The sequence below is a fragment of the Podarcis vaucheri genome, assembly GCF_965113315.1.
Source record: "Podarcis vaucheri genome assembly, chromosome: 15".
Classification (NCBI taxonomy): Eukaryota; Metazoa; Chordata; class Lepidosauria; order Squamata; family Lacertidae; genus Podarcis; species Podarcis vaucheri.
This window is the reverse complement of record NC_138753.1, coordinates 1,415,790-1,442,307: the sequence shown is the minus strand read 5'-3', so window position 1 is coordinate 1,442,307 and position 26,518 is coordinate 1,415,790. Positions and strand designations below refer to the sequence as shown.

General features: G+C 54.4%; 1 protein-coding gene across 1 annotated transcript; it reads right to left on the bottom strand.

Annotated features, from left to right (window-relative positions):
- Nucleotides 1–507: 507 nt before the first annotated feature.
- PRPF8 (pre-mRNA processing factor 8) lies at nt 508–25,337 on the bottom strand. Its single transcript, XM_082201644.1, has 43 exons — nt 25,173–25,337; nt 24,062–24,176; nt 23,689–23,857; nt 22,453–22,617; nt 22,152–22,370; nt 20,487–20,699; nt 20,019–20,144; nt 19,800–19,905; nt 19,309–19,499; nt 18,641–18,760; nt 18,242–18,431; nt 17,823–17,942; nt 17,148–17,282; nt 15,893–16,022; nt 15,306–15,502; nt 14,401–14,607; nt 14,145–14,308; nt 13,678–13,804; nt 13,352–13,544; nt 12,701–12,888; nt 12,345–12,583; nt 11,833–11,979; nt 11,499–11,709; nt 10,484–10,600; nt 10,142–10,389; nt 9,853–10,032; nt 9,599–9,734; nt 8,970–9,139; nt 8,758–8,887; nt 8,462–8,608; nt 7,796–7,956; nt 7,466–7,657; nt 5,989–6,226; nt 5,726–5,854; nt 5,471–5,584; nt 5,156–5,329; nt 4,762–4,955; nt 4,174–4,413; nt 3,916–4,057; nt 2,894–3,034; nt 2,265–2,404; nt 1,861–2,063; nt 508–937 (listed from the first exon to the last, which is right to left on the bottom strand). The coding sequence occupies exons 2-43, from the start codon at nt 24,159–24,161 to the stop codon at nt 783–785; spliced, it is 7,008 nt and encodes a 2,335-aa protein (XP_082057770.1). The 5' UTR covers nt 24,162–24,176; nt 25,173–25,337; the 3' UTR covers nt 508–782.
- Between the last annotated feature and the right edge of the window lie 1,181 nt (nt 25,338–26,518).

Below are 26,518 nucleotides of genomic sequence, written 5' to 3'. Positions count from 1 at the left end.
TGTTGGGGATTGAACCTCCTGCCTACCAGAGCCCCAATGCTGAGCCTGGGCCACTCCGTATCTGAGCCTAGGAAGCTGCCTTATAAGGAACCAGTCATTGAGCGACCTAGCTCAGTACTGCCAACACTGGCTGGCAATGGCTCTTGAGGGTTTCAGGTGGGCCAGAGGGACGGTCTCTCAAAGAACTACCAGGAGATGCCACTGGGAGACTGACTTTGGGGCCTCCTGCATGTAACACCATCACAGAAATTAGGGCTTCCCCAGCTTGGAGGGCAAAATTTAACCTCCTTGAAAACTTTTCTGGCAATGGGATGTGACTTACATTTCTGCCAACCCCCTTGTGGAAGCAGGGAGGTTATTGAGTGGTCTTTATTATGTATTTGTGTTTTTATATTGTAATTTGTATGTTGTGAACTGTTCTGAGGTCTCTGTGTATAGAGCAGAATACAAATGTAATTAACAACATCCTCTGCTGTTCCCCACCTGCTGAGAGAGACCACACAAAGCTCCCATTTATACAAAATTTTTATTAAACAACTGTGGAACTACACTCAGAAGCAGGCACTATACACACACACATACCAAGCAATACACACACTTTACACAAGTGTTGTAAAGTGACTTGACTCGGAAACCTTAAAAGGGGCGGGGGAGGAGGGAGATGCTGAACATTAACTGGGCAGGTGAGAAAGGGGAGAAGGTAAAACATGGCAGACACTGTTGAATGTCAACAGTTCTCAGTCTTGGCCAGCGAGCATCTGGTTCCCTCGGCCACCCTGGGCCTAGGAGTAGAGGTCCTCTCGGTCGGCAGAGTACACCTCCCCTTCCTGCAGGAGGGCGAAGTTGAGGAAGTGAGAGGGGCGGTGGACCTCGTGGTAGAACTCTTTGGGATTCGCCAACTGCAGCTCGTACTTCATGTTGGGATCGTGACGGACACCTGCAAGGGGGGGGGACACACACAAACACCGCCATCAGTCCCATCTGGTCCAGCCTCCTCTTCTCGTAGGGGCCACCCAGATGCCCCTGTTGGAAGCCAGCAAGAAGGATTTGAACACAAGAGCAACTCTCCCCTCCTGGGGTTTCTACCAACTGGTGTCTGGAGGCAGAGCACAGCCACTGTGGCTTCACAGCCATCGATAGCCCCTGCCCCCCACTTCCTTGATTTCCCTCTAATCCTCTCTTAAAGCCATCCAAGTGGGTGGCGATCCCTGCCTCCTGTGGGGGTGAGTTCCACAGTCTGCGCTGCATGAAAAGTCCTTCCTTTTACTTGCTCTCAATCTTCTGACATTCAGCTTCAATGGCTCCTGCTTTGGGGCCAGGAATGGATGGTGAGAAAACATCAAGGCGGGGCTGAGGCTAGGCCGACATGTGGTGGAGAGTTCTGTGGCGTCTCCAGATGCTTTATGGACTCCCAGCAGCCAGGGCTGGTGGGAGTGGGGAGTCCAACAACATATCAAGTGCCACAGATCTCTTGCCCCCAATCCCTGCCCTAAGCTGATTCTGTTGCTCAGCAGGAAGGGCAGAAGTAAGGCTGCCCTCCTCCCCTCCGTTTCCTTTCTGAGCAGAACGGCTACATCCTGCCTGGCAGGAAGCGAAGGCGCTGGTGGGGTGGTGGGCACAGCTGGCTGGTTTTCTCAGCAGCCTCATCTCTGCCACCGGACACAAAAGCTCGGAGCTTAAGGGGACTGGATCAGTCAGGGGGGAAAGATCCTGGGGAGGGAAGGAGGTGGGTCTTGACCAGAGAGAAGGCTAACCAGGAAGAGCTGCTTCTAGGTCACAGGCCCATCAGCCTGGAGAGAAGAGGAAGAGGCTCATTATGGGATGGGCCATCGCAGCAGAAACCCCTCCTCCTCAACTCACCCATGAAGTTGTAGTTCCAAGAGCCTTGCGCTGGCACCATGAAGAAGCCCAAGAAGCGGTCGGAGAGCAGCATCTGCACCCTCTCGTAGTGAGAGGGCAGGTAGCCCTTGGGGTTGTTCCCTTTGTCGGTGTTCTGCCTGCCCCACTCGTAGCCACTGGGGGTCAGCTTGTAGGCCGTCAAGGTGCAGGAGCCGGGGGTGAAGCTGGGCAGGGGAGAAACCCAGGATGAAGACAAGGAACAGGGCAAGTTCTGTTCCGCCCTCCTCCTCAGCAGAGCCCAGTTCCCACCTGTGTCCTCCAAGGGGATCCAAGACGCCCAGCGCCCAAGCACACTGCCCAGGCGCGATAGTGATTGCTCCAGCCTCCAAGCAGGGCCCACAGCCTCTCCCGCCTCTGGGACTCACCTGCAGGTGATGATGATGGTCTTTTCGCCATCCCAAGAGGGGTTCTCGGCCATGACTTTGGCATGGGTTGTGACGTCCTGTGGGGAGAGCTGGGGCGACTCATTTGGCTGCGTGTGGATCCATCCCAGGGGCTCCATCTCCTGGAAAATTAAGAGAAAGTCATCGCTGACTCCTTCCAGGGCTGATGGCAGGGGGAGGCTTCCCAAAGGGGGTGGGGTGGGGCGCCGTTGGCTAACGGACAGAGTGAGGCAGACATCTCCACAAGGAACGCAGGCAGGCCCAAGCCGCTGTGCCCTGCCGTGGGGCTCTGTTGTTCCTCTGCCCCCTCCAGCCCACTGGTGGGTGACCAGAAGCAGCACAAAGATGGTGGCAAGAAGGAGCAGCAAATCCCTGCTGGGATGCGACTAACACCCAAGGTCTATGTTTTCTAAAAAAAGACCACAGACTTTATTATTTAGTCATGTTCCTAAATCACCTTGGAATGATTCCAAAATTCAAGGATAGAACTGTGTTGCTGCTGCATTAACCACTCATGACTTCCTCCCCCAGAGGCACAAGATAAAGGCCCATCATCAAGACACCCAGAGCCGCCTCCCCTGCCACGTTTGGGGTGCCCAGGCCAGACGCACCTTGAGATACTCGTGTTGGGGCAGCTGGCCAGGAAGGTGGACGGTCTGGTGAGTGCCCCACTGAGGCACCATCACGATGCACCGGATCTCCTTCACCTGGGGGTTGTCTGGGGGGCTCACCCCATACAGGTATCCTGCAATCTGGGAGCGGGAAAAAAGAAAAGGCACACCAGCCTCAGTGAGAGGCTTTGGCAAAGCAGCCCCCAGGAGGCAAAAGGCCCAGGAAGCCCCACAGAACCAAGTCGGATGAAATAGGTCAGTGGACAGGAAGGGAACGAGGGTTCAAGGCACACGCAGGAAAAAATCAGATCCAGTGAAACAGGTGGGGGAATGACTGGCCCTCCAGTGGTTGCTGACCTACAACTCCCATTCATCATAATCACCCCTGGTCCCTGGCCCTGCTGGCTGCTGGGAGTCCAGCATCATCCGGAGGCCTGCAGATGATCCCCACAATGACAGCAAGAAGACCCAAGGGGTAGAGAAGGTTGAGCTGGAATTCAGGGGGCAGCAAAGCTTCACAGTATATGGCAAAAACATCAGAGCCGTGCCGTCTACGTTGCACTGACATTGTACACAAAACACCCCGGGAAGAACAGTTGTGATGTTCTGGAGTGTTAGTTTTCATGAGGAAAAGAGAACTGAAAGTTGTGTCAATTTTATGACCAACTTCTGGCCTAGTTATAAAGCCTCCCTCCCTCTCTAATTAACTATTTGTCTTTGTCATAAACAGTTTTACTGGCTGACACTGTGTTATTCTGGACTCCTCCCTATCCCCAAAGAGAAAATTCCTAGCATTTAAAACATTTTTGCTGAGGAATAATACTGGCAGCGGGTATCAGTGAGAACAGGAGGGGAACAGAAAGTGGGCAAGAACGCAGCCAGCCAGTTAGTTGGGAGGAGGGGGAAAGAGCCATGGGGCACAGAGAGAGAGAGAGAGAGCAAAGACCCCCCCCCCCAGGGCCCAAGTCCGTTACTCCCTCAACCGCCACCAGCCCCGCCTTCACCACCACCGGCCAGGGCACCTGGGCACGCAGGTCCGATATGCAGATGAACTTTTTCAGGACATTCTTGGGAAGGATGTAAGTGTAGCCTGTCTCCTTGATGTCATCCGACGAGACGTAGATGTGGTTTGTCCGCAGGTGGAGGTTGGCAGCGGAGATGGCCCTGTTTGGAGGGAGACGAGGAGGAAGAGGAAGGGGGTTACTGGAGGACCCAGACATGCCCCCGCCTCACCCAAGGCCACAGCTGCTGCCGCCACCGCCAGCCCCTCGGCTGCCCACCTGACGCGCCACTCTGTCTTGGAGGAGAAGGTCTGGGTCTCATAGTTGCTGGTGGTGGAGGTGATGATCTCATCGCCGTGCTTGTTCACGGTCCGTGTCTGGGTGGCCGTCAGCTGCGACTGCTCCTTGGTCTGCTTCTCGATCTCGGCAATCTGCTGGCGCTGCTGCGAAGGGGCAGAGATCTCCATGCCCAGGATGATGTCCCGGATTTCAGACTGCGTCAGGGAGGCCACATTCACGCTGGCGAGAGAGGAGCCAGGAAAGGTGAGATCGGGCAGGCAGAGGCAGGGAGACACTCTCCTACCATGGCACCTGCTAAGGCAGCAGGTCAAACCTCCCTCCCTCCCACTGCTTCTTAAAAACTGCGGCTGGTGCTAAGATGGGGGAGAAGGGGGTCAAGCTCAGGGAAGTCCAAAGAGTGCAATGCCTCAAGGACTGCCTCTCTCCTCAAGAACCGACATGGACCCTGCGCACAACCTCTGCATCCATTCCTCGTATGCCCCTGCCCCTCCACGAGAGGCATGTGCTTGTCCCCGCCCCAAAGAAGGAATGTGTCCCTCTGGCTGAAAAGGCCAGGGAGCCTCTTACTTGTTCTTTTTCCCATAGTCGGCCAAGATCAGGTCCTTCAGCTGCACCTCCACTTTGATCCACTCCTCATCCGTCAGGGTGGGCCAGATGTGGTGAGGCTCCGTGATGGTGGTCTTGTCTGGCTTCAGGATGACCTTGGCCCGGTCGTTGTTTACGTGCAGAGCCCGGAGGATGAGGATCAGGCGGGAGAAGGCCTGCAGGCAGAGAGAGAGGGAGGCAGGTGAACAGGGATGCAAGTGTGCCTCAAAGGGTGGGCATCTGCGGCTGGATCTTGCTGAGGAGGGACTCCTTCTCTGGGAAGCCTCAAGAGCTCAGCCAGAGGAGGTGCCACCATGCTCCAAGCCCCCGGCAGATGCCAGTATCTGCTGGAGCGGCTCTCCCACTCCAGCCTCACCGTGTAGGAGGAAATGGTCTTCAGCCAGTCGTCGTAGAGGTTGAAGAGCACCATCTGGGGCTCTGTGGCCTTCAGGATGAGGTCCCCGAACTTCTCCACTTTCAGGCAGGCCTGGAAGGGCAACTGGAGCTCCGAGCCTTTGATGACGATGTTGGGGAAATCCAGCAAGTGTACCTGGGAGGAGGGAGGGAGAGAAGAGAGGCGGGTCAGGAGAGCAGGGTGAGGCCAGAGGTCTCCAGCGCCAACCTGCAGGAGAGCAGACCCTGCAGGTGCCAAGGGAGTCACCCCCATCCCAAGACAAAGACCCCAGCCCACCTCCAGAGGGTCCAACATGCCCTTCCGAGTGACGATGATCTGCTTCGGCTGCTCCTCAACGGGCAGGGAGCGGATCAGGGCCGCCACTTCCTCAGCCGTCTTCCACTTGGCTAGCTGGAAAAGGGATGGGGAGGGAGAAAAGGAAGAGAAGGCGCTGAGTAAAGAACCAGCCCTGCCATTGGCCCAATGGCTCCTTTTAAAACTCTGGCGCATGCACAGGTGGCCGCGGAGCTGGCCCAGGCCCCGCCTCCTCACCTGGCCCAACCGCTTCTGCCCCGCCCACACGGAGGTGTGGATGATCTTCAGGAAGAGCTGCCCCGTCCGGGGGTTGAAGATGAAGATGGCTCCATTGATGGGCTTGGTCGTCAGGTTCCCTTCAAAGGTCTGGAAGGGGAAAGAACAAGCCCTTGAGTTTCTAGACCCTCTGTTCAAAGCAGGTTACAGCAGCACTGGGAGATCTCTCAGGCCGCGGACAGGCTGCCTCCTCCCCAGCCCGCAGGGTTAGTGGTGGCTCTCACTTTGTGGATGGTGACCCTGTAGACGTTGGTGTCGTCGACAAACCAGATGATCTGGTTGGAGAAGAGCTCCCCGTAGTTCTGGGAGGACAGGTAGGGCTCGGTGGGCTCGGAGGAGTAGAGCTGCAGCCCCTTCCGGATCCGCTCCCGCAGGACGTACAGAGCCGGGTTCGCCTTCATGATCTTAGCCATGGCCTGCTGGATCAGGGGCTTGCTCCCGGGGAACCAGTTCCCGTAGGCGCTGGGGAAGCCAAGCAGGGGGAAGGTCAGGGTCACAGGTCAGAGGCAGCCCCTCCCCTCCCTTCCACACAGCTGGCTGCAGACACTCCCATTCCTCCAGGGTGGTTGCAGTCACCTATATGGGGACCCATTCTGTGGACCAAAGAAAGCTCGGGGTCTGGTATGCTTGGCTTGCTTATATACTTTTTGGTAGTCACAGGAGAAGCTTATGGGTGGGGTACAGGTAACTATAGCTATGCTCGACCTCTGAGTAACAGAAGCTGAAGGGAATCGCAGGAAGGGAGCATGCTGTTACCCCTGGTCCTGCTCATGGGCTTCCAATGATAGCATCTGGCTGGCTATTGTGCAAAGATGGGGGAGATGGGCCCCCCTGGGCCTGGCTCTTCTTCTAAAGGATTGCTCAAATTCACGGAAGGGGACAAGGCTACCACTGATTGCTGGAGGCAGCAGACTCCCTCTGCTGCTGAATCCCGGTCGCTGGAGGACAAGGTGCAGACTGTGCGGAGATGCTCAGACCTTGTTTGTGAGCTTCTCACTAGGGCATCAAGGTGCTGGGCTGTTTATTTTTGCTTTATCTAAACTTCTATCCTGCCCTTTCTCTCAAAGGGGCATATATGAAGCCGACTGTCAGTTTTTTGCCATCTTTAGCGAAAACGAATCCGCCTCCTTTGTCTTTTAGCACTGTTGTGGCTTTTAGTGTTTGATATTTTACTATGTTTTATATATGCTGTAAGCCACCTAGAGTGTCTGGGGGAACCCAGCCAGATGGGTGGGGTATAAATAAAAGAATAATTAAAAATTCAAGTCCCTGAGTACTATGGCTACTCCATGAGCTTTTCCTGATCCGAGTGCTGCCCACTGTTGACTGAAGCAGGGTTCGCTCAGGAGTTTGATTCATTTGGGTGAGCTGTGAACTTCTTGTAAGAAGGCTGTGTGGGATTTCATGGTGTTTATGTACGAGGTGATGCGTTTTCTTTTGACAGGGTTTCCCAGCCCCCTCCCCTTTAGCATAATTGCTTTTAAGCCAGGCACTCTGCATGTCTACTTTACAGGGCGATTCCCTGCCAACCCCCCTGGGCTACCCTGTGTTTCTCCCTTTCTCCCAAAGGAGATTAGACGGGACCAGTCTGATCCAGCAGACGGGGTCTTCTTAGGTCCCTATTAAGAGGCGACCCCCCAAACCCTGCTGGGACCCCAACCTACTTTGCATCCCCTGGAAAACACCCTCCCACCCCCTCACCTGTGCAGGTTGTAGGCCAGGTCGATGGCGATGAGGACGCCGGTGGGAGATGGGTAGATGCTCATGTTGTCCGTGGTGTAGTCCAGGAACTTTGCCCGGGCGTAACGCTCAATGTCGTGGGAGTCGTAGTCGCCCCAGCGCAACTGGATGTCGATCCAGTACTTCTGGGTGGTGGTGCTGTCCATCACGTCCCTGCGCAGGAAGCAGGCAGCCGTTGGCATGGCACTCGGCAAGCCCAGGAGCCTTGCCGCCACCCCAAGGGGGTGCCCCTCCTCCTCCTCCCCCCTCCATCCCTGCTTGCCCTCAGTGGGAAGAAGCAGACGGACTCACTTGGAGTCTGCCAACAGGGAGGGACGGGAGACGTTCCACTTGTAGGAAGCGAAGAGGAGGATGTCTGCGCAGGAGGAGTTCATCTTGTAGGACTTCCTGGGGTGGATCGTCTCCTTCTGCACTGTCTCAATCTCCAGGGCGTCCAGCTCTTGGTCAAACACCTGGGGAGAAGTGGACCACTCAGAACAGCCCCGTGGGTGCAGAAGTCACCACCACTCCCCCAAGAAGGCAGCAGCAACAGAGGGATCCCCCTGAGTCCTGTCTCACCCAGAGGTTTAAGAGGTTTCTGCAAAGCCTAGAGACTCATGCACTGTGCTGAAAGGTTCACTAAACAAACCCTCTTACAGCCTCTCCCCCCCCCCCACAATTTGGTGCTTTCCCGTTTTCCTTTGGGGGGGCAGAACAGAAGCCAGAGAACCCCCTTAAGAGCAGCTTGGAACTGGCTGGAGCAGAGGAGGTGGTTTCCCCTCCACTTGGGGCTCAGAATGTCCCAGCTTCACCCCGACAGCATCTCCAAGGAGGGCAGTGGTGGGGGAGAAAATCCACTAGCCTGCAACCCCGGAGAGACGCTGCTGCCAGTCAGAGGGGGCAGCCTGAACTAGACTGCCCAAGGCCAGAGACCAAGCATAGGGCTGCTGCTCCTGCCCCGCTTGGCCGCCTCCTCACCTGGCACAAGTCCATGACAATGCTCTCATGGATCTTCTGCCACAAATGGGCCCGGAAGATCTGGATGAGGGAGATCTTCAGCGTGGGGATCTTGCCGTGCATGAAGATGCCTGTCAGGTCCAGCTGCACCTGGAAGCCCACGTATACCTGCAAGAAGAACGGCAGACGCTCAGGAAAAACCTTAGAAGTGGAAAGCTGGGAGGTGCGGAGGAGAGACAGAGTTGATGTCCCCACCAGCTGCCCCTCAAGAGATGACTCAGGAATAGCCCCCCCCCCCAAGCCAGTAGGAGACTCACGTTGGCCCTGTTGATGGTGGGAGACCACCAGAGGGTGAACCTTCTGTTGGGGATCTGGTTGAGACCTGAGCGCTGGGCGTTGGTCAGCTTCTTCCACTTCATGGACTCCTCAAACCCGGAAGCCTTTTCCCTAGAAGCAGAACACAGACATGGTGAGGCCTGAGCTCAAGGGTCTTCTGACCTCTCTCTTCCACACTCCTGATCCTCCTTACCAAAAGAGACCCTCCCAGGTTGGGAAGTAGGTGCCCTTGAAGAGGGTGTGCTCCAGGATGCCCTCCACCCCGCCCAGCGCCTGGATCATGTCCGTGCGGTAGTTGTTCAGGTTCCAGAGCTTCCCGTCGTGGCGCTGGTGGGTCCACCAGAACGGGTTCTGCTTCAGGACCTGGAAGGGCAGGGGGAGAACGTTAGAGAAGGGAGAAGCGTCAGGCGGAGAGGAACAGGAGCAGAGGACTCAGCACCCCTGGGCAGTTTAGTGGGGGAAGGTTTTGTCGCTTGCCAAGCCACCAGCCCTTGTAAGAGAAAGAGGGAAGGGCTGGTCATGGGCCCCCAGTCCCCCCCCAGCCCAGTGGGGCAGGGGAGTTCCCTACTGGAGGTAAAAATAACTGCCAGACTCGGAAAAGCTGGGCTCACCAGATGACATTTATCAGTTTTGTTGAATTAATTAAGCTTAGTAATTTCAATTTCATTTTGAACAAATGTACACTTAATTGTTACTGAATTCTGATGTGTTACCACCGCCCTTGGCCGGGTTGTGCAGACCGCTCTTCTGAACGATGCGTCTTGCAGGGCAGGGTGAGAGGGCACTGGGGACAGGCTTGTGGAAGCCAGGGACCCCTCCTACCTGGTACTGCTTGAAATCCGTCCTGACCCTCCAGCCCTTGTCATAGGCCAGGGTGTGGCGGTCCTTCTGGAAGAGGGTGTTGATGCGAGGGATGCCCCTGTCCCACGAGTCCTCCAAATCCTCCAGAGTCAGGCGCCTGGGAAGGAGAGGGGGAGAGACAAGGCTGCAGCTGGTTCCTCACTCTTCTTCTCCTGCCCCAACCAGTGAGGGAGGGAGGGAGGAGGAGGAGGCACTCTCCTGCCTCTCAAGCGCACCTGTTCTGAGCGATGGCCTCCTGCCTCTTGAGGGCATACTCGGCCCACACCCGCTGGGAGTCAATGAACTCGCTCTCCCATGGCTGGATGTAGCGGTACAAGTTGGGGATCAGCTGGTCCTCCTCGTGGCTCATCCCCGAGCGGAAGTGGGTGATGCCCACGTCCGTCTGCTTGGACCACCTGCGGGGAAGAGGGGAGAAGGTGTGGGTGGAGAGAAGTCCCTGCCGGAAGGTCTTTCCGCTCCCTCCCTCTCTCCCCACCCCACCCGGCCTCCCTCCTCCCAGCTCACCTGAGGTCAGACTGGGGGATGAGGACGTGCCCCATGGACAGCATCCCCAGGCCCCCCAGCTCCTTGGGGGTGTAGAAGACGACGGGCGGAAAGCGGCTGGGCATCTTGGAATTCAGGCCAATCTTGATCCGAGTCTGGATCTTGTTCTCGCACTTCACCAGCAGGTCCAGCAGCTCCTGGGTGTTCACCACAGCCTCCCGGAAGTAGGTCATCAGCCCAATCAGGGCCGTGTTCCACTTGTTCACGATCTGGAAAGCAGAGAGGGGAGAGCCAGGCCTCAGGGGCTCTGCATTGAGACCACACAGACGCACCCCAGGCCCAAAGACATGCCCCTCTCCTGACCTTGGTGAAGGTGGTGGAGCCGGAGGCCATCAGGATCTGCCTGACCCGGTTGTGGAACCTCTGCATGGATTCATCATCCACCCGCAGGAAGCACTGAGCCGTCCGCTCCTTGGTCACCTGGAAGAGTAGCCAGAGCAAGGACTTCAGGAGGGCCCTGCAGTGCTGGATCAGGCCAAAGGACTAAACCTCAGGAAGAACTTTCTGACAGTGGACTTTCCTTCTTTGGAAGTTTGGGGCCACCAGCCAGGGATTCTTTAGCCGTGCTGGCATCACAGGGGTCAGATTAGGGGGTCCTTGGGGGTCCTTTCCAACTCTATAATTCTTTTATGATAAGAACCAGTGTGGTGTAGTGGTTAAGAGCGGTAGACTCGTAATCTAGTGAACCGGGTTCGTGTCTCCGCTCCTCCACATGCGGCTGCTGGGTGACCTTGGGCCAGTCACACTTCTCTGAAGTCTCTCAGCCCCACTCACCTCACAGAGTGTTTGTTGTTGGGGAGGAAGGGAAAGGAGAATGTTAGCTGCTTTGCGACTCCTTTGGGCAGTGATAAAGCGGGATATCAAATCCAAACTCCTCTTCTTTGATTCTACCTAGCACAGCATCCTGTTCTCACCCTGACCAACGAGGCACCCTCAAAGGAAAGCCCACAAGCAGCATTCCCTGCACTGGTGATTCACTCCCTACACTTCTGTCTCCAACAGTGGAGAAAGAACACAGCCCTGTCTGTGAACTTGTCTAATTCTCTTTGAAAGTAATCAGAAGAGGCCCGCAGCAGGCGGATTGGGCCAAGGGGCCCCCATCATTGCCCAAACTTCCACAGTGGTGAATCAGATGCCTCAAAGTGAAGCCCCAAAGGGGAACAGAAGCACAACGGCAGCAACTTTCCCCTGCTGTGATTTCCATCGACCGGCATGCAAAAGTAAGCACCACCTCCCATGGACTGACTTGGCCGTGGCCTCTCTGAACCCAAAGGGGACTGTTCCCTGTCCCCAAACACAGTCTGCCGTCTCTCCCCACCTCATTCTGCAGATTCCAGACGCCGTCCTTGTGTGTGAACTCCTCGTAGCTCGTGCGGCACTTGGGCAGGATGCGGCACTCAAAGCCGCACATGTTGAAGAGCAGGTTGGGGTTGTCCTTGCTGTAGACGGAGACGAAGCTGTTCTCCCACTGCACTGTGGTGACCGAGCGCGGCAGGCGGTTCTTGATGTCCCAGAAGACGGCCCGGCCCCTGGCAGGAGGGAAGAGGTGTCAATCCCCTGGCCCAGGCAGGCCCCACAACCCACCCCCTTTCTGGCCACAGAGCCAGGAGGGCAACCGGCCCCTCCACTTGACCCCGGAGCCAGCCACTCACAGGTTGACGTCATGCTTCATCAGCCGCATCCGGGCATCTCGGGGCCAACACTTCTTGTTGTTGTAGCCGACGATGTTCTCATTGTTGGGGTCCGGGTGCTCCGTCAGGTAGCGCTGGATCAGGTCCCTTGCCTCATCGGCAGTGAACCTGAGGAAGCAGCAGAGGGCAAAGTCAGGAGGGTCAGAACTCCACACCACCGGGACACATCACTCTTCGGGGCAAAGCTGGACATGGGCAGGCTGTGGGCGGAGGGGGGTCTTTCCAGTTCAGCAATGGGATCGTAGGAAGCTGCCTTACGCCGCCCCATCAGTCCATCCAGATCAGTGTTGCCAACACTGGCTGGTAGCCTCTCTACAGGATTTTAGGCAGGGAGGTTTTCTCAGCCCTTCCTGGAGGCGCCACAAGTGCCCCTCAGCTACGAGGGCCCCTCCTCATCTCATTGGCGCTCCTCCTGGAGCCACCTATCTGCAGGACCACCCCCATTCTCCTGCTCCCCCCACGGCCCCCAGTACCTGAAGAAGATGTGGATGCGGTCAATGTATCTGCAGAAGAGGCGGATGGGGTGGGCCACCTCGGTGGCAATGTCCTGGAAGCTGAGGAAGTCATTGGGCATCTGCGGGGGGCCGGCCATCTCACTGGCGCGATGCAGGCCAAGCACCAACAGGTCCATCACCAGGCCGTAGTACTGGACGATGAAGGAGGCAAACTGCAGGCCGCGGATGATGCCGTAGGAGTTGGTGTGGTTCATGTCCTGGGGGGGGGGGGGAAGAGATAGGTCAGCCAGAGGGCTCAGCCGGGGGGCACAAGCCCCAACCCGCTGCGTGAAGGAGGCCCTGGGCCATCAGAGGAAAACACCCCCAGGCCCCACCTTGTAGTTGATGACCACGTTGTTCTTGGCTGTCATGTAGTCAGCAATGTTGTGGTCAACAATGAGGCGCAGGAGCCTGTTGAGGAGCGTCAGGTCAATCTTCTCGTACATCTTCTCAAAGCGAGACTCCAGCATGACGTTGCACTCGCCCTCACTGGTCTCCCACACGTCCTGCAGGTTGTTGATGCCTGGAAGGGAAGGGAGGGCGGGAAGAGAAGGAGCCCAGCTCAATCCAGTTCCATCCTGCTAAGGAAGGGAGGGAGGGAGGGGAAAAAGGAACCCCTGAGGCCAGCTGTGCCCTGCTCAAAACCCCCCTGGAGGAACTGGAGTCAAGGAATAGGCTCAGGGGCTGACAGTTCAACAGCCAAGGCCTTCCTCAGCCCTCTTCCCAATCAGGAAACACCCAACCCGCTCTCAAAGCAGACACTGGATCCATGGATGCTTCTCACGGACAAGAGCACCTGTGAGGGCATCTGCAGGTATGACTGGGAAAGGCAACCCGCCCCCTTGAACACCTGGAGTGCCTCTGCCAGTAACTGCAGACAAAGCTGAGCTAGATGGACCCACAGCCTAATTTAGTACCAGGCAACTTCCTACACAGCACAACCAAGAAGCCCCCCGCCCCAGGCCCCCTCTCCCCACAGGGCTCACCCTGGCACCACTTGTAGACGAGCAGCGGAGGGGGCTCAGTGTCTGCCGGCTTGATCCAGGGCGGGAAGAGGCGCCTCTTGTCGGCCTCGTACCACAGGTACTGGTCCAGGTAGGCGTCTGTGATCTTCTCCAGGGGCTCCACGTCATAGACCGGGACGAGGTGGCTGTAGAGGTCCATGAACTCAATGCCCACCTGGCCAAAGAGGATGAAGAGGAGTCAGCCAGCAGGGGGCGAGGGAAGGGCGCCCCAAGGACGCCACAGCTGGGAACACATCACTCTGGGGATGCTGAGGCCCTGTAGGCGCTCCCCCCTCCAACAGCCTTACCTCCTTGAAGGCTCGCTGGGTCAGCAAGTGTCGCTTGATGCGGGACAAGGCCTCGTGGGGGTTGTCGTAAGCCTGCTCAATGAGGCCCAGCTCCTCCCGCTGGGACTGGTTCAGCCGAGACTTCACACTGCAGGGGAGGGAGGAAAGGAAGTCACATTTCATGGAAGGGGAGGCATTCCTCAACGGCCACAATTCCTCAGAAAGCAGGGTCCCCCAAGGCCACCATAAGAACCTGAGAAGAGCCTGGCTGCTGGATCAGGCTCAACATCCCATTCTCACAGCGGCCACCCAAGTGCCCCAAAGGGAAGCCCCCAAGCAAGAGCTCCCCTCTGCCCTCCTACAGCTTCCACCAGCGGCTATTCAGCAGTGATGCATAGCCGTTGTGGCTGGTAACCACCAGCATTGGACCAGAGCGCTGTTTGGGCCCCGCAATGTGGCCTGTGGCCTCCCGCCTCCCCTTGGCTCACCTGTAGGCCTCCTTGAGCCTCTCCAGGGCCAGGATGAGCAGCTTGGTGTCGTGCTTGTAGGAGAGCGGGGGGAAGGGGATGGGCGAGAAGCGCCGGCTCTCCAGCCAGTGGACGGTGGTGGTGTAGACGGCCACGGCCTCCTCTGCCGTGATGTAGGGGCCATCCTGTGGGGGAGGCACAGCAGGCACACAGTCAAGCAGGGGTCTCTCCGCCGCCCCGCCCCACAGACCCCCCACCCCACTCCACCCGGCCCCACCTTCAGGTAGTTGTGCTGCCGCTCCTGCTCTGCCTTCAGGTACAGCCGCGTCAGGCGGCCCAAGTTCTTCTTGCAGACTGTCTTGTCCACGGTGGCTCCGCGCCGGATGCGCTCGCGGTTGTAGTGTGCCGTGTTGGTCCACCAGTCGGCCTTGGCCTTCACGTAGCGCAGGATCATGTTCTCAATGGGGGTCGGCAGCCCTGGCACCTGGCAGGGGGAGGGAGGGAGAGGTCACCGGGTGGGACAGGACCTTTCCTATGCTGCATAAGGTCAAAGATACATAGAGTACACAAGTTCTGGTTTTGTCTATGCTTTTTATTATTCTGTGAAGTTCAATAAAATACAGATTTCTAAGACAGGAAGGACAGAGGGCAGGCTGCCTGGAGGAGTTGGCATCAGGTGGAAGGAGGGCAGGATCATTGATCCCGGGTTCAATCCCCAGCATGTCCTGATACAACCTGGGGAGTTGGGGATGTTTAGCCTGGAGAAGGGGCGACCGAGAGCCCAAATATCTCAAGGGCCATCGCAGGGAAGGTGGAGCAAGCTTGTTCTCTGCTGCTCTGGAGGGCAGGACCCAAACCAATGGATTCAAGTTCTGAGAAAGGCACATACTCCCTGGAAAGGTGGAGGACTCTCCTTTCTTGGAAGTTTTTAAAGAGAGGTTAGATGGCCACCTGCTGAGGGATTCGTTAGCTGAGATTTCTGCATTGCAGGGTGGGGGGTCCCTTCCAACTCTTTCATTCTCTAACTGGGACAGAGGCCTGCCTGAAACCCTGGGGAGCCTCTGCCAGTCAGTGTGGCCCACAGTGGGCCAGGTAGACCAAGGGTCAGACTCCCTAAGGCAGCTCCCAATGTCCTATATGGGTATTTGGTGGGGGGGCAGCCAGGGGCCACGAGGGACTTGCCTTCCAGGGGATGTTGGCTTTCCAGCACCGCCAGGCTTCGCTCAGGTGCTGCAGGATGGTCCTGGCCTTGTTCTGCTTGATCCCCTCGGGCATCATGTCCAGGATGTCGTGCATGACGGCCGCGCGCAGCTCCAGGTCAAAGTGGGACTCCACACGCTGCTTGGTGACAGTCTTGGCCACCCCCTTGGAGTGACGGCCTAAGGAGGGAGGGAGGAAAGGTTGGTCAGGGAAGGAAAGACTAGGCCAGCCAAACAGCTATGCAGCAAGGGGGGGGGGGGAGAACTCTGGAAACGGCCCACAGAGACACCCACCCAGATGGCTCAGGAAACCCCAAACAAACCAAAAACCTTATAAGGCAGAGATGCTACTCAGGCGTCCTCGCTGTTTCTTAACATTTTTGCAGGGAATGCTCTTTTTCTAGCACAAACACAGGTGTGCTTGGATTTCAATATTGCTGGTATGCTTTGAATTTCTGTCATTTGTAGTTGCATTATTTAGCACCTTCTTAATCTTGGGAGCCTCCTTGGCTGAAAGGCGGCACAAAATGGACAGCAACATACCCCCCCTTTCCCTCCCCATCTGCTCACCTTCGAACTGCCTGGCCAGGAGGTTGCCCAGCCAGCGCTCCAGCAGGGGAGTGATGCCTCGCATGAAGAAGAGCCAGACGCGCCAGCCGGGGGCCCAGAAGCCGCAGCCGGGACCCTTCCCCACCGGCCCCTAGGAGAAGGGGGCAGGAAAAGCATGTTAAAAAACTGAAGTGCCATGACAGAACAACTGAAAGAAGAGGACCTTGCTGAACCTTGGGCACCAGGGATGGAGGGACTTTTGGCCCAGCAAGAAAATGAGTCTTTGGATTTGATAAATGAACTTGGAAAAAACCAGATTCTGAAAGATAAAGTTTGGCTGGAGATGGGGGGTTGGACTGACCCCCCTATGCAGGGATGTCTGGACTCTCAGAATCTGGCAAAGGGCCGTCAGAAGTTTGGAGCTGTTGGGACTTACTTTGGAGGGAATTGGAAACATGTTTACTACCTGAAACATGTTTTAAAATACCACATGGAGTTTAGTCTGGACTATGAGAAAGGGGCTGATCTGTCGAAAAGGGTCAAAAACACTATCAAGCTGGAGTTCCCACGAGTGAAAGGAAAATATGAAGAAGAACTGCGGAAGGGACATGGAAGAGATTTGATGGCCTCGGATATAAGAGCACCAGGTTAAATGGGCCAGACTAATTGGGACAAAAAGGACTGATAATCCCGGGACCGGGGAGAGGGGACGCTGGAAGAAGATTGGATTGTTTTTATTCTCTTTTTTTTATCGTTAGAAATGTTTTTATGAAAGTTGTAAAAATGTTGAAACGAAATTACTAGGCTCTTGTAAGAATGTTTAAAGAATTAGGTAAAAAGGTAATGTTTATGAGAAGTTGGTATAAATAAGATTTAAATTTTAAGTTTTAAGGTTTAAGATAAGATGAAAATAGAGCAAGGTAATGTATAGACAGAATACTATGAATTATGGAAAGGATTTGCTGTGACAATTTATCAATCAAGATACAAGAGATGGGAGGAGGAGGAGGTCATGGAAAGAAGGTAAAGAAAGTCGAGAATTTGAAAAGGATGGTTTTATTTTTTATTTCTGTTTTTGTCTTTTTTTCTATAATTTTGTCTTTTTCTTTTCTTTGTGATTTTAAAAATCCTTTTTTCAATAAATATTATTTTTAAAAAATAAAATAATAAAAAACTGAAGTGGGGGAATCCAGCAGATCACTCTTCCTCCCCCAGCTTCCACCTTCCACTCCCAGCTCAGCTGCAACCCCCCATCCGGGCTCCCTGCTGGACTCACCGTGTTGAAGCGGTAATAGATGAGGTGCTTCAGGTCTTTGCACATCCGGATCTGCCTCATCAGCTTGTACTTGTACCTGTACATCCCCGTCAGCTGCCCCACATGGGCAAAGATGTACTGGAGGCCGTCTGAAAGCTGCGGGCAGAGGGGGGCGGTTGGGGATTAGAGAGAGGGGAGGCCAATATGTTACAATGGGGGGGGGCACTTGCACAGCCTCTGCAAGTGACACGCATCTCCTTTCAGATCTGAAGAGTCACACTGGGGGGGCATATCTAGTTGAGCATCCTCTTATACCCCGAAGGGGAGGGCCCCTGAGGGCAACCCTGAACCCAGCTGTGATGGCCGCTAACCTAGATAGGCTGTCAAAGACGACCGGAAAAAATCATGGGGGATAATGGCAATCAATGGCTCCTAGCCAGCATGGCCATGCTCTGCCCACCCCCCGTCAGAGGCAGCAATGATTCCGAATGCCAGCTGCTGGAAAAGGCAGAAGGGGAGGGGACTCTGGTACTAGGACCCTGCTTGTGGATTAAGGGGCAGCTGGCTGGCTGCTACAAAGACAGGAAGCTGGACTATTACGGGCCCCCTTTGGACCGATCTCGAAGGCTCTCCTTGCGTTCTTCTGCTATGTTCCTTCTCGGCAGCAGAAAAGGAGCTGGGCTGGCAATGACCTACCTGGAAGGCGTCCACATTGCCCAGCCTGTACTGGACGTGGCTGTCCACCACCAGCTTGGTCAGGCGCAGCACCTCCCGGCAAAGATGGAAAGCATTGCCAAAGCGAGACTTTTTCCTCTCCTGCAGACAAAGAGGAGGGAGAGGAGTGCTGTGCAGAAGCCCTCAACACCAACTGCACCGAAGAAGCTGCCCAAGGCTCCGGCAGCACCTGCCAAGCCCCCCTCCCCAAATCAGGCTAGGAGCAGGAGCTGGCTGACAGGGAAGGCCAGCTCCATCTTCCCACGACTCTGACTGGCAGCAGCTACCCACAATCCCTTTCACGGATGAAGTATGACCAGAATGGGACTCGGGAAGGGGCTGTGTTGTGGCCCCTCACTGACTGGAGGTTGTCAGCCCCTGTTGGGGAACAGAGCCGGCACCTTGGTGGTGAGGGTCTTGACAGGCTTCAGGTTGAAGTTGTAGTCCAGGTGGAGATAATTGAGGTTCTTGCGGTGGATCAAGAGGTTGAGCATGTTGTAGCCCTGGCGGCAGACCTGCAGCCCCACCTCCACCCAGTCCAGCTTGGTCGACTGGAAGAACTTGGTGGCCTTGAAGGAGCGGAAGAGGTACCTGGAGGGGAGAGAGGGGAAGGCAGGCTGTGTGTCACATGAAGGTGCAGGAAGCTGCCTGGTCCTCTAGGCCCAGTTCCCATCACCTCCTGCCTGACACCCTTCCCTCCTCCCCAAGACATCAATGGGGCTTGAACAAGGACCCCTATGCCTGCAAAGCAGATCCTCTGTCACTGAGCTACGGACTCCCCTCCAGGGAGGGCCGCTCACCTCTTCTTCTGGGCTTTGGGGGGTCGGTGCTTGAGAGCATTCAGGACGTAGTACTTGAGCAGCTTCTGGTAAGAGACGCGGACTTTGACGGGCTGCCCAGCGGGGCAATGCTCTCGGTACCTGGGAGTCAAAGGCAAAAAGTTTTGGAACTCCCTGCCTATTGATATCAGGCTGGCACCTGCTAAAAACATTTCTATTTAAAGAAGTCTACCCAGATATTTAGAAGGATGTTCTCCTCACTTTTTACCTTTTCTGTAAATCACTTTTGAGTGTGTATTTAAAATCAAGCAGTGTATAAATCTTACAAAGTAAAATAAGATACAGTAACATGTTTTACTTCTCCAGCGAGAGCTCCAGGAAGTTTACCACCACTAAGTTAGGACTTCAAGCATTTACAACGGAACAACTGAAAAAACACCCTCAGTTGTATCTCACCAAGTCCTGCTCAGAGGCATGTTGAATTTAAGGGACCCAAGTTAGTCATGTCCACTCTGGGTAGGGCTAAAAGAAACACAGGAAGCTGCATTATATTGAGTCAGACCCTTGGTCCACCTAGCTCAGTGCTGTCTACACTGACTGGTAGCAGCTCCGCGGGATTTCAGGCAGGAGTCTCTCCCAGCTCCACCTAAAAATGCCATTGGGAAATGTGTTTCTAAGAGCCCCCTTACCAGTTCTTGACGAGGGGGATGTCGAGGGCCCTGCGGGTCCTGCCAGAGCGCAGGTTGAAGGGCCGAGGGGCCCAGAGGAGGGCGATGCCATTGGCTGTGTTGTCGGTGTAGAGGGGTGTCTCCTTCAGGAAGGGCTCCACAAACTCCGGGAGCTCAAACTCCTCATCGTCATCAGGGAGCGGCTCCTGGCTCTGGAAGGAGAAACCGGAGCACACAAAAACCCTCCAGAAACTGCCAATGAACATTTAGGGAGTTGTTTAAGTGAGCCTCCCTGCCTGCCTGCCTTCCTTTGTAAGTGCGGTGGCGAAGCTGAGGCCCTTCTGATGCCTCTTCCTTGCTGGGCGGAGGATAGATGGGGGGACAAGCGTGTCGGAAATTTCCATTCTTTGCTCTATCCACTTTCAAGGCAGAAAGGCAGGGTGGCCTCACCCCCAACCCCCCCCCCCGCTAATGAATAAATGTCCCCCTCCTCCCTAGATCCATGAGCCCACCTTAACAGAGTGCCTGTGCGAAATGGGGTTGATGAGGGGGTCGAAGTAGAAAGCTGGCAGGTCCGGATCCTCCGTCTTGATGAAGACGACGTTCGGGGTGTGATACCTGCGTGGAACAGGTGACGTCAGGCAGAGCTGTGCCCTCCACCACTTCCTCCTTCCCTCCCTCTCTCCCCCACCCCGCAACTGGCCCAGCCCCACCCACCCTCAAAATCTCACCAGGTGAGGTGGACGTGGTGGGGAAGGTTGTTGTACAGGTAGGGGAAGGCGATCTTGTACTCTGTCCGGATGGGCTGCCGGATGATGATCTTGTTGATGTCGTTGAACTCGTTCCAGTCCTCATCCCTGTTTGGACCAGAAGGGAGGCGGGGGGTCAGGTCCAGGGCTTTATGGGGCAGGGGAACAAGCCTGGCAGCCCCCTCCTTCCTCGCCTCAAGCTGGCCTTGGAGAGATCTCCCTGGAAACAGCAGCCTGCTACAGTTGCCCCACTCAAAGCCTGCTTTCACTGCCGCACAGGTCAAGCGACTGTCCCCCAGTGGTTCTCAGCACCCCACCTCTGGGTCCCGTCAAAATACACCTGAAACGGTCCAAGGGCAGTGAGCCCCAGATCAGCTTCCTCCAAAAGCAGCCTGGGTCCTAAAACACCAAATCTCCCTCCCACCCCCAGGGAAAAAGGCTCCCACTTACTGCAGGTTAATGTCTCGGACCAGGGGCTCAAACTTGGGCCCCCCTGGGATGGCCATGTTGAGGGCCTTGGAGGTGAAAAAGGCCTTCAGGTCAAACAGGTAGAAGTAGTTGTCGTCCACAAGGTCCGTGAGAAGCTGGTTGGCCAGGCGGTAGAGGGTGGACATCATGGGGAGGGTGAACTGCCAGCGCTGGTAGGTGGAACCATTGACGTATCTGCAGGCCCAGAGCAGAAAGCCAACTTTCAAACCCATTCTCCTTCCTATCCCCACAGCAGAAACCAGGCCTTGCACATAGAACCTGGCGTGGTATTTTTGCAGGTCAAACTGGCAGTGCTTAGCAATAGAGGCAAGGAACGCTTCAGTCACCAAAAGCAGGATATTCTCAGGGGTCCCAGCTGGAACTGATGGGGAGCCTACATCTGGGGAAGGCACAGATCTAGTCCTGAGTTCCACACAGCTTCCCAAAGGAGGGCTTTGAAGGTACCTACTGGGCCCAGCTGAACGCCAACCCATGTGTACCTTCAGAGCTCTCCCTTCTCCAGCCGAAGACACAAAGGAACAGCCTTGGAGAAAGGGACTGTTGAGAGTGCAGGCTGTTCTCCCAAGCCAAAAAAGCAAGTGCATCACCTCTCAGCCACCCTGACTCACACTTTCCAAAGCTCTCCAGCAGCACCTTTTTCAAGCCCTAGTGAAGCTCCCCCCCCTCCCAAGTAATTTCATTTTTAACAAACACGATGGAACAAAAAGCATAATTCAACAAACACAATCCTGGTACGTTTCTGCAGAAAAATCAAAGAAGGGATTAAAAAACAGATGTACCATGCTATATTAGAAGCAAAAAAACTTGTTTTGATGAATTGGAAGAGCTGCAAAAAGATTCCATTGAGCACATGGATTGATAATATGAACAGATTAGCTACATATGAACGAATTGCATGACGACGCAAAATAAGAATGGATAAATATGAAGAATCTGGAAGGAATATTTAAGCGATAAGGCAGATAGTGGTGGGAAGTAGAGGGAGGAGAGAGAGGTGGGAAAATATTGTTTAAAAAGGTGTAGTCATAGGTATATCAGTGTATCCAAATCTGAATTGTCAAATTGTGTTATTACTGTTATTATGGTTTTTGTTGTATGTGTGTTTTGCGGTTGATGTTTGTATCGAAAAATTGATTAAATAATTTTTTTAAAAAGGGATTAGGATCCAGAATCCAGGGTAGGGAGGAGAGTGGAGAGTTACCAGAAGGAGATAGTACATGATGACACATTCAGTCTTTAGGTAGATATTTAGGATCCATGTTATTTGGAAAACTCACGCTGAGGGCTCAAAGTGTTTGCGAATAATGGACGACCACAAAGAATTACGAGAATCGGGAGAGAGGTTCCTTGCTGCCATGATGCAAATTCCATAAATGGAAACTGATACAGAAATTAGCAACTTGCCTTTAAGCCCTCTAATTTGTATTCTGCCTATTTTGCAGGTTTCTCAATCACTGCCAGTCGCCATGCCTTGTTTGGGGTAGCAGAATTCGATGCCCATAAAGACCCCCTTCTGGTTGACTCCCTCTCTACCTGGTCCCACTCTCTCCATCCCTGCCTTCTGTACAGAGCCTGACATAGAGGATTTTCTGCTTTAGCCATGAGCCCAGGCAAGACGGTACCCACTTGCGGTTGTCCTTCAGAGGCTGGTGGTCGTAGAACCAGTCCAGGACTGGGGCGTCCTCCTCGGGATCCAGCTCCAGCTGGATGGCCTCCAGGGGCTCCACGTCCAGGATGTTGTCAGCGTAGTCAAGGGGCGGCTCCTCATCATCAAAGGGCGGGAAGCGCATGCGCTTGAAATGCCGCCGGTCCCTCTTCTCCCGCCTCATCATGATCCACATGGACCTGGAGCAGATCGTGAGGGTCAGGGGCTGAGATGCACATTGCAAGACCAAGCCCCTGGAGCCGGATGGGAGACCTTACTTACCCCCACTGGGCAATGTAGACTGGCTCGATCACCCACGGGATCTCGTTGACAAAGGAGATGGCCCCCGTGATGTGGTACAGGACAGGGACGTCGCGAATCTGCTCCCAGGGCATCGGCATGTTCTCCAGAAGCTTCAGGACTGCATGGGGCATGTATTTGAGGGCACTGAGAGGGAGGAAAAGCAAAGCTAAAACAGGCTCTAAAGGTCGGGCCAGTCCTTACAAATGTCATACAAACCTCAGAAAAGGCCTGCCATGCTGGATCAGGCCAAAGGGGGCCTGTCTAGTCCAGCATCCTGTCCTCACAGTGGTCAACCAGACGCCCCAAAGGGAAGAAGACCACAAGCAGCCCAGAGTGGCTGGGGAAACCCAGCCAGATGGGTGGGGTACAAATAATAAGTTATTATTATTATTAAGCAGGAAGTGAGCACAAGAGCAAATCTCCCTTCCTGCCATTTCCAGCAACTGGTAGTCAGAAGCTTTATTATCATCAGGGTCAACTGACTTGCAGTTAGCAGTCAACACACAACCACAAAACTCTGCAGGTACATTTTCCAGGAAAAAAATGGTAGTACTTTTCATTTTCTGTGGGTTGTTTCATGAATGGGTAACAGTGAATGGATGTCAATTGCATGTACTGCATCTGGCAACCTTGACGGTTTCAATGCCTTAAGCTTTGCTTGCTAAATATATGCAAAATATAAGTCTTTGGGGAGGGGGAATTGGATCAAGTTAAGAGGGCCAGATCCAGGAGTGGCCAACCCTCTGCTGGCCACTTCTGACAGATGGATGGGGCTGCCCACCTGTCAATCAGCTGACTTCAGGTCACTGAAAGTTCAAGGCAGAGCTGTAAAGCACTTGCAGTGAACAGGCAGCCACTGAATAGGGTGAAATAAGTGAAGCTATCAATGGCTGCTAGTCCTAATGGCTAAATTAAATCTCCACATTCAGAGGGAGTCTGCCTCTTAGGACCAGTTGTTGAGAAGCCAAAGAAGGTCAGTGCCTCCACATGTGGGAAACCAGGTTGCTGGGCCTTCTGTCCAATTCAGTTCAGGGCTTCTTTGAAGTTCTTAACTTGGAGATCCTCCCAGTAAAAAGCATAACGGATTCTGCCAAAAGCTCCCAGAATCAACTCAGCCTCCCACCCCTTGAAAGGCCTGGCTGTTCCCCAACATAAGCAACGGCAGAAACACCCCACACCCCCAAACTGCCCGAGGTCACCATCTCCACTTCTCACCCCAAATAGACCCGCTTGTCATGCCGGAACTTCCTGTTGGTCATGTCCCCGTGGTCCCGGATGATCTTCCGCACGTGCTCTGGCGGCATGTCCTCCTTCTGCGCATCCACAAAGCCAAACTTCCGCTTCTCGGCATAGCGCTTGGCCTGCAGCTGCTGCCACTTGCGAGCTGGAAGGGGAGCAGGCGAGGTCTCAGCCTCAATCCTTGCCCTCTCCAGGGAGAGTTGGGGAAGGTGCTCTTACTGAAACCCTGGAGAGCTATTTGCAACGAATGCCTTTCCGTCCAAGAGGGCAACACCCCCAGGGTCTAAGCGGAAGAAAGACAGGCCTCCCTCCCTCTCAAATAGGCACACAGATCCTGCCACAGCCATACCTTTTTCCTGCAGCTTTTCTTCAGACATGTAGTCAGGCAGTGGGGTCAAAGGAGCAGGCATTGGGGGGCAGGGCCCCCGGAAAGGGAACACGCCTGCCATGTTGAGGAGTTAGGGCTGCGAAGAGAAAGCAAATCAGGGAGAGAGAAGTGGGTGCTCCTCCTTCCAAGGGGTGTGAATTCTACTGCACTGCACTTTCCACAGTCCAACCTCCACTCCCCAAACACACCACCTCTGCAGAGAGACAGAAAAGCATTAAAAAAATCCCAGAAATCCGTCATGAGGGAGAATATCCCACAAAGCTGTGGAATATGTTCTGCAGGAAGATTTACACTACAAGAAAATCAGTGTTTCCCATGTTTTACTTTTCATCTGAGGAGGCCTGGCAAAGCCTCAGGCTAAGAGGCCAAGGCAGTATCACACCCCTGGTCCGTCCATCTGATGAGGTTGATCAGCGGGAGCCCCCTCACCAGTTCATTTAAATGTAAATATCAAAGCACATCCAAAACACGCCCACAATAATAGCACATGCAAACAAATGAGGGCACATTTCAACATTTAGAAATGTGTGTGTGTATGTGAGTTGCGCCAAGGTCAGCCCTACTCAGAGGAGACCTCCTGAAAGACCCAAAGGGCGTGACTCACTGGGTGGGGGTCTCCTCCATGTAAAGCTTAGTTGCATGCAGACTCGTGTGCTGGAGTGTGGGTGCCTTACAAATAGAATTACATCAGCCGTACAAATACGTATGCGTATATATATGTGTGTGTGTGTAGGTACACAAAAGTGACGTGTGTGTGTGTATACATAACATATATATATATATACATATATATATACACACACACACACACACATATATATATATATATATACACACACGCATACTTATTACATACTGTACGTATATACAAACATATATACACACACATATGCATACACACACACGCTCCACGCATAAATTAGTCGTGCCGTATTTTGCACGCACATTTAAAACGTCCCTTAGGGCGCTTCTCCCGGGGAGGTGCGGCCCTTAATCCGGATTGGCGCATGTGGAGCCGTTAATCCGAATCAGCCACTCCGGTTTCCCCCAAGGCCCGACTCTCTTTGCATACCTGTCCCCTCCGCGAGGGGGGCTGCCCGGCTCTTCCTCTCCCCTCGCCTCCGCTCCGGGTCCCGCTTTCTCTCTCGCGGCCGCCGCTTCTCTCCGAGCGCCTCAGGAAACTCTAATGGCCGCCAGCAACGCCACTCTCGGGACGCAGATCGCAGCCACTGCGCAGGCGCGGCGGCGCGGAACCGGATGTGGCGGGCCGCGGTGTGCGCAAAAGCCATTGAAGCCAATCAACTGTCGGCAGCGGGAGACGGACGCGGAATGGGTCCAATCGGCGGCGCCGAGTGGAAATGTCTTCTCCGCCGTCGCTCCGGAAGGCACGAGCAGAACTTCCGGTTAGTGAGAGCGGGAGAGAGAAAGGGCGCGCGCGAGTGGCGTGTCGGTTACGCGCCCCAGTTATTATTATTATTATTTCATTTACGTAGAAACCCCCCCTTCCCCCCCCGAAAATAGGTGAGGGGGGCGGGGAGAACTAAACGCGTCAAGCAGGGCCGGGGGAGGCGAATAAAGGCGCCCCCAGGAAAGTCCTGAGAGGAATCTTCCCTCATCGCAAAGGGGCAACTGATTCGCGCTCGTGACAAGAAACATTCGCGTTGCCTGGAGGTTCTCAGTGGCTGCCGGCCTGTGTTTATGTAACATGCACAGCCATTCAGAACCTTAATAGTAAGAATTCACCCGTGTAATAATAATAATATTAAGTTGAAATAGGCAGTAACATTTTTATATATTTATATGTATCAGCCATTATTAACCTTAACAGTAGTAATGACTCATCCCTTGAAACGTTTAAAATTAAAAATTATAAAAACAATAAAAAAGGTAAAGGGACCCCTGACCGTTAGGTGCAGTCATGTCCGACTCTGGGGTTGCGGCACTCCTCTCGCTTTATTGGCCGAGGGAGCCGGCGTACAGCTTCCGGGCACTTACTAACCTAAACAGTACAGTAATAATTATAACAGCAGTTCGAAAGCGCATCAAAGTGCAAGTAGATAAATAGGTACCGCTCCGGCGGGAAGGTAAACGGTGTTTCCGTGTGCTGCTCTGGTTCGCCAGAAGCGGCTTCGTCATGCTGGCCACATGACCCGGAAGCTGTACGCCGGCTCCCTCGGCCAGTAAAACGAGATGAGCACCGCAACCCCAGAGTTGGCCACGACTGGACCTAACAGTCAGGGGTCCCTTTACCTTTACTTTTAAAAAATACGGCAGCCACTATTAGCCTTACCAGTACTATAGTAATGATTCTCCCTCATAATAACAATTTCAATTTAAGATATTTCAAATGTATCTATGTATGGGGAGCCACTATGGCTTCTCTATCCTGTGAGCCCTGGGTGTCTCCTACAATTGCTG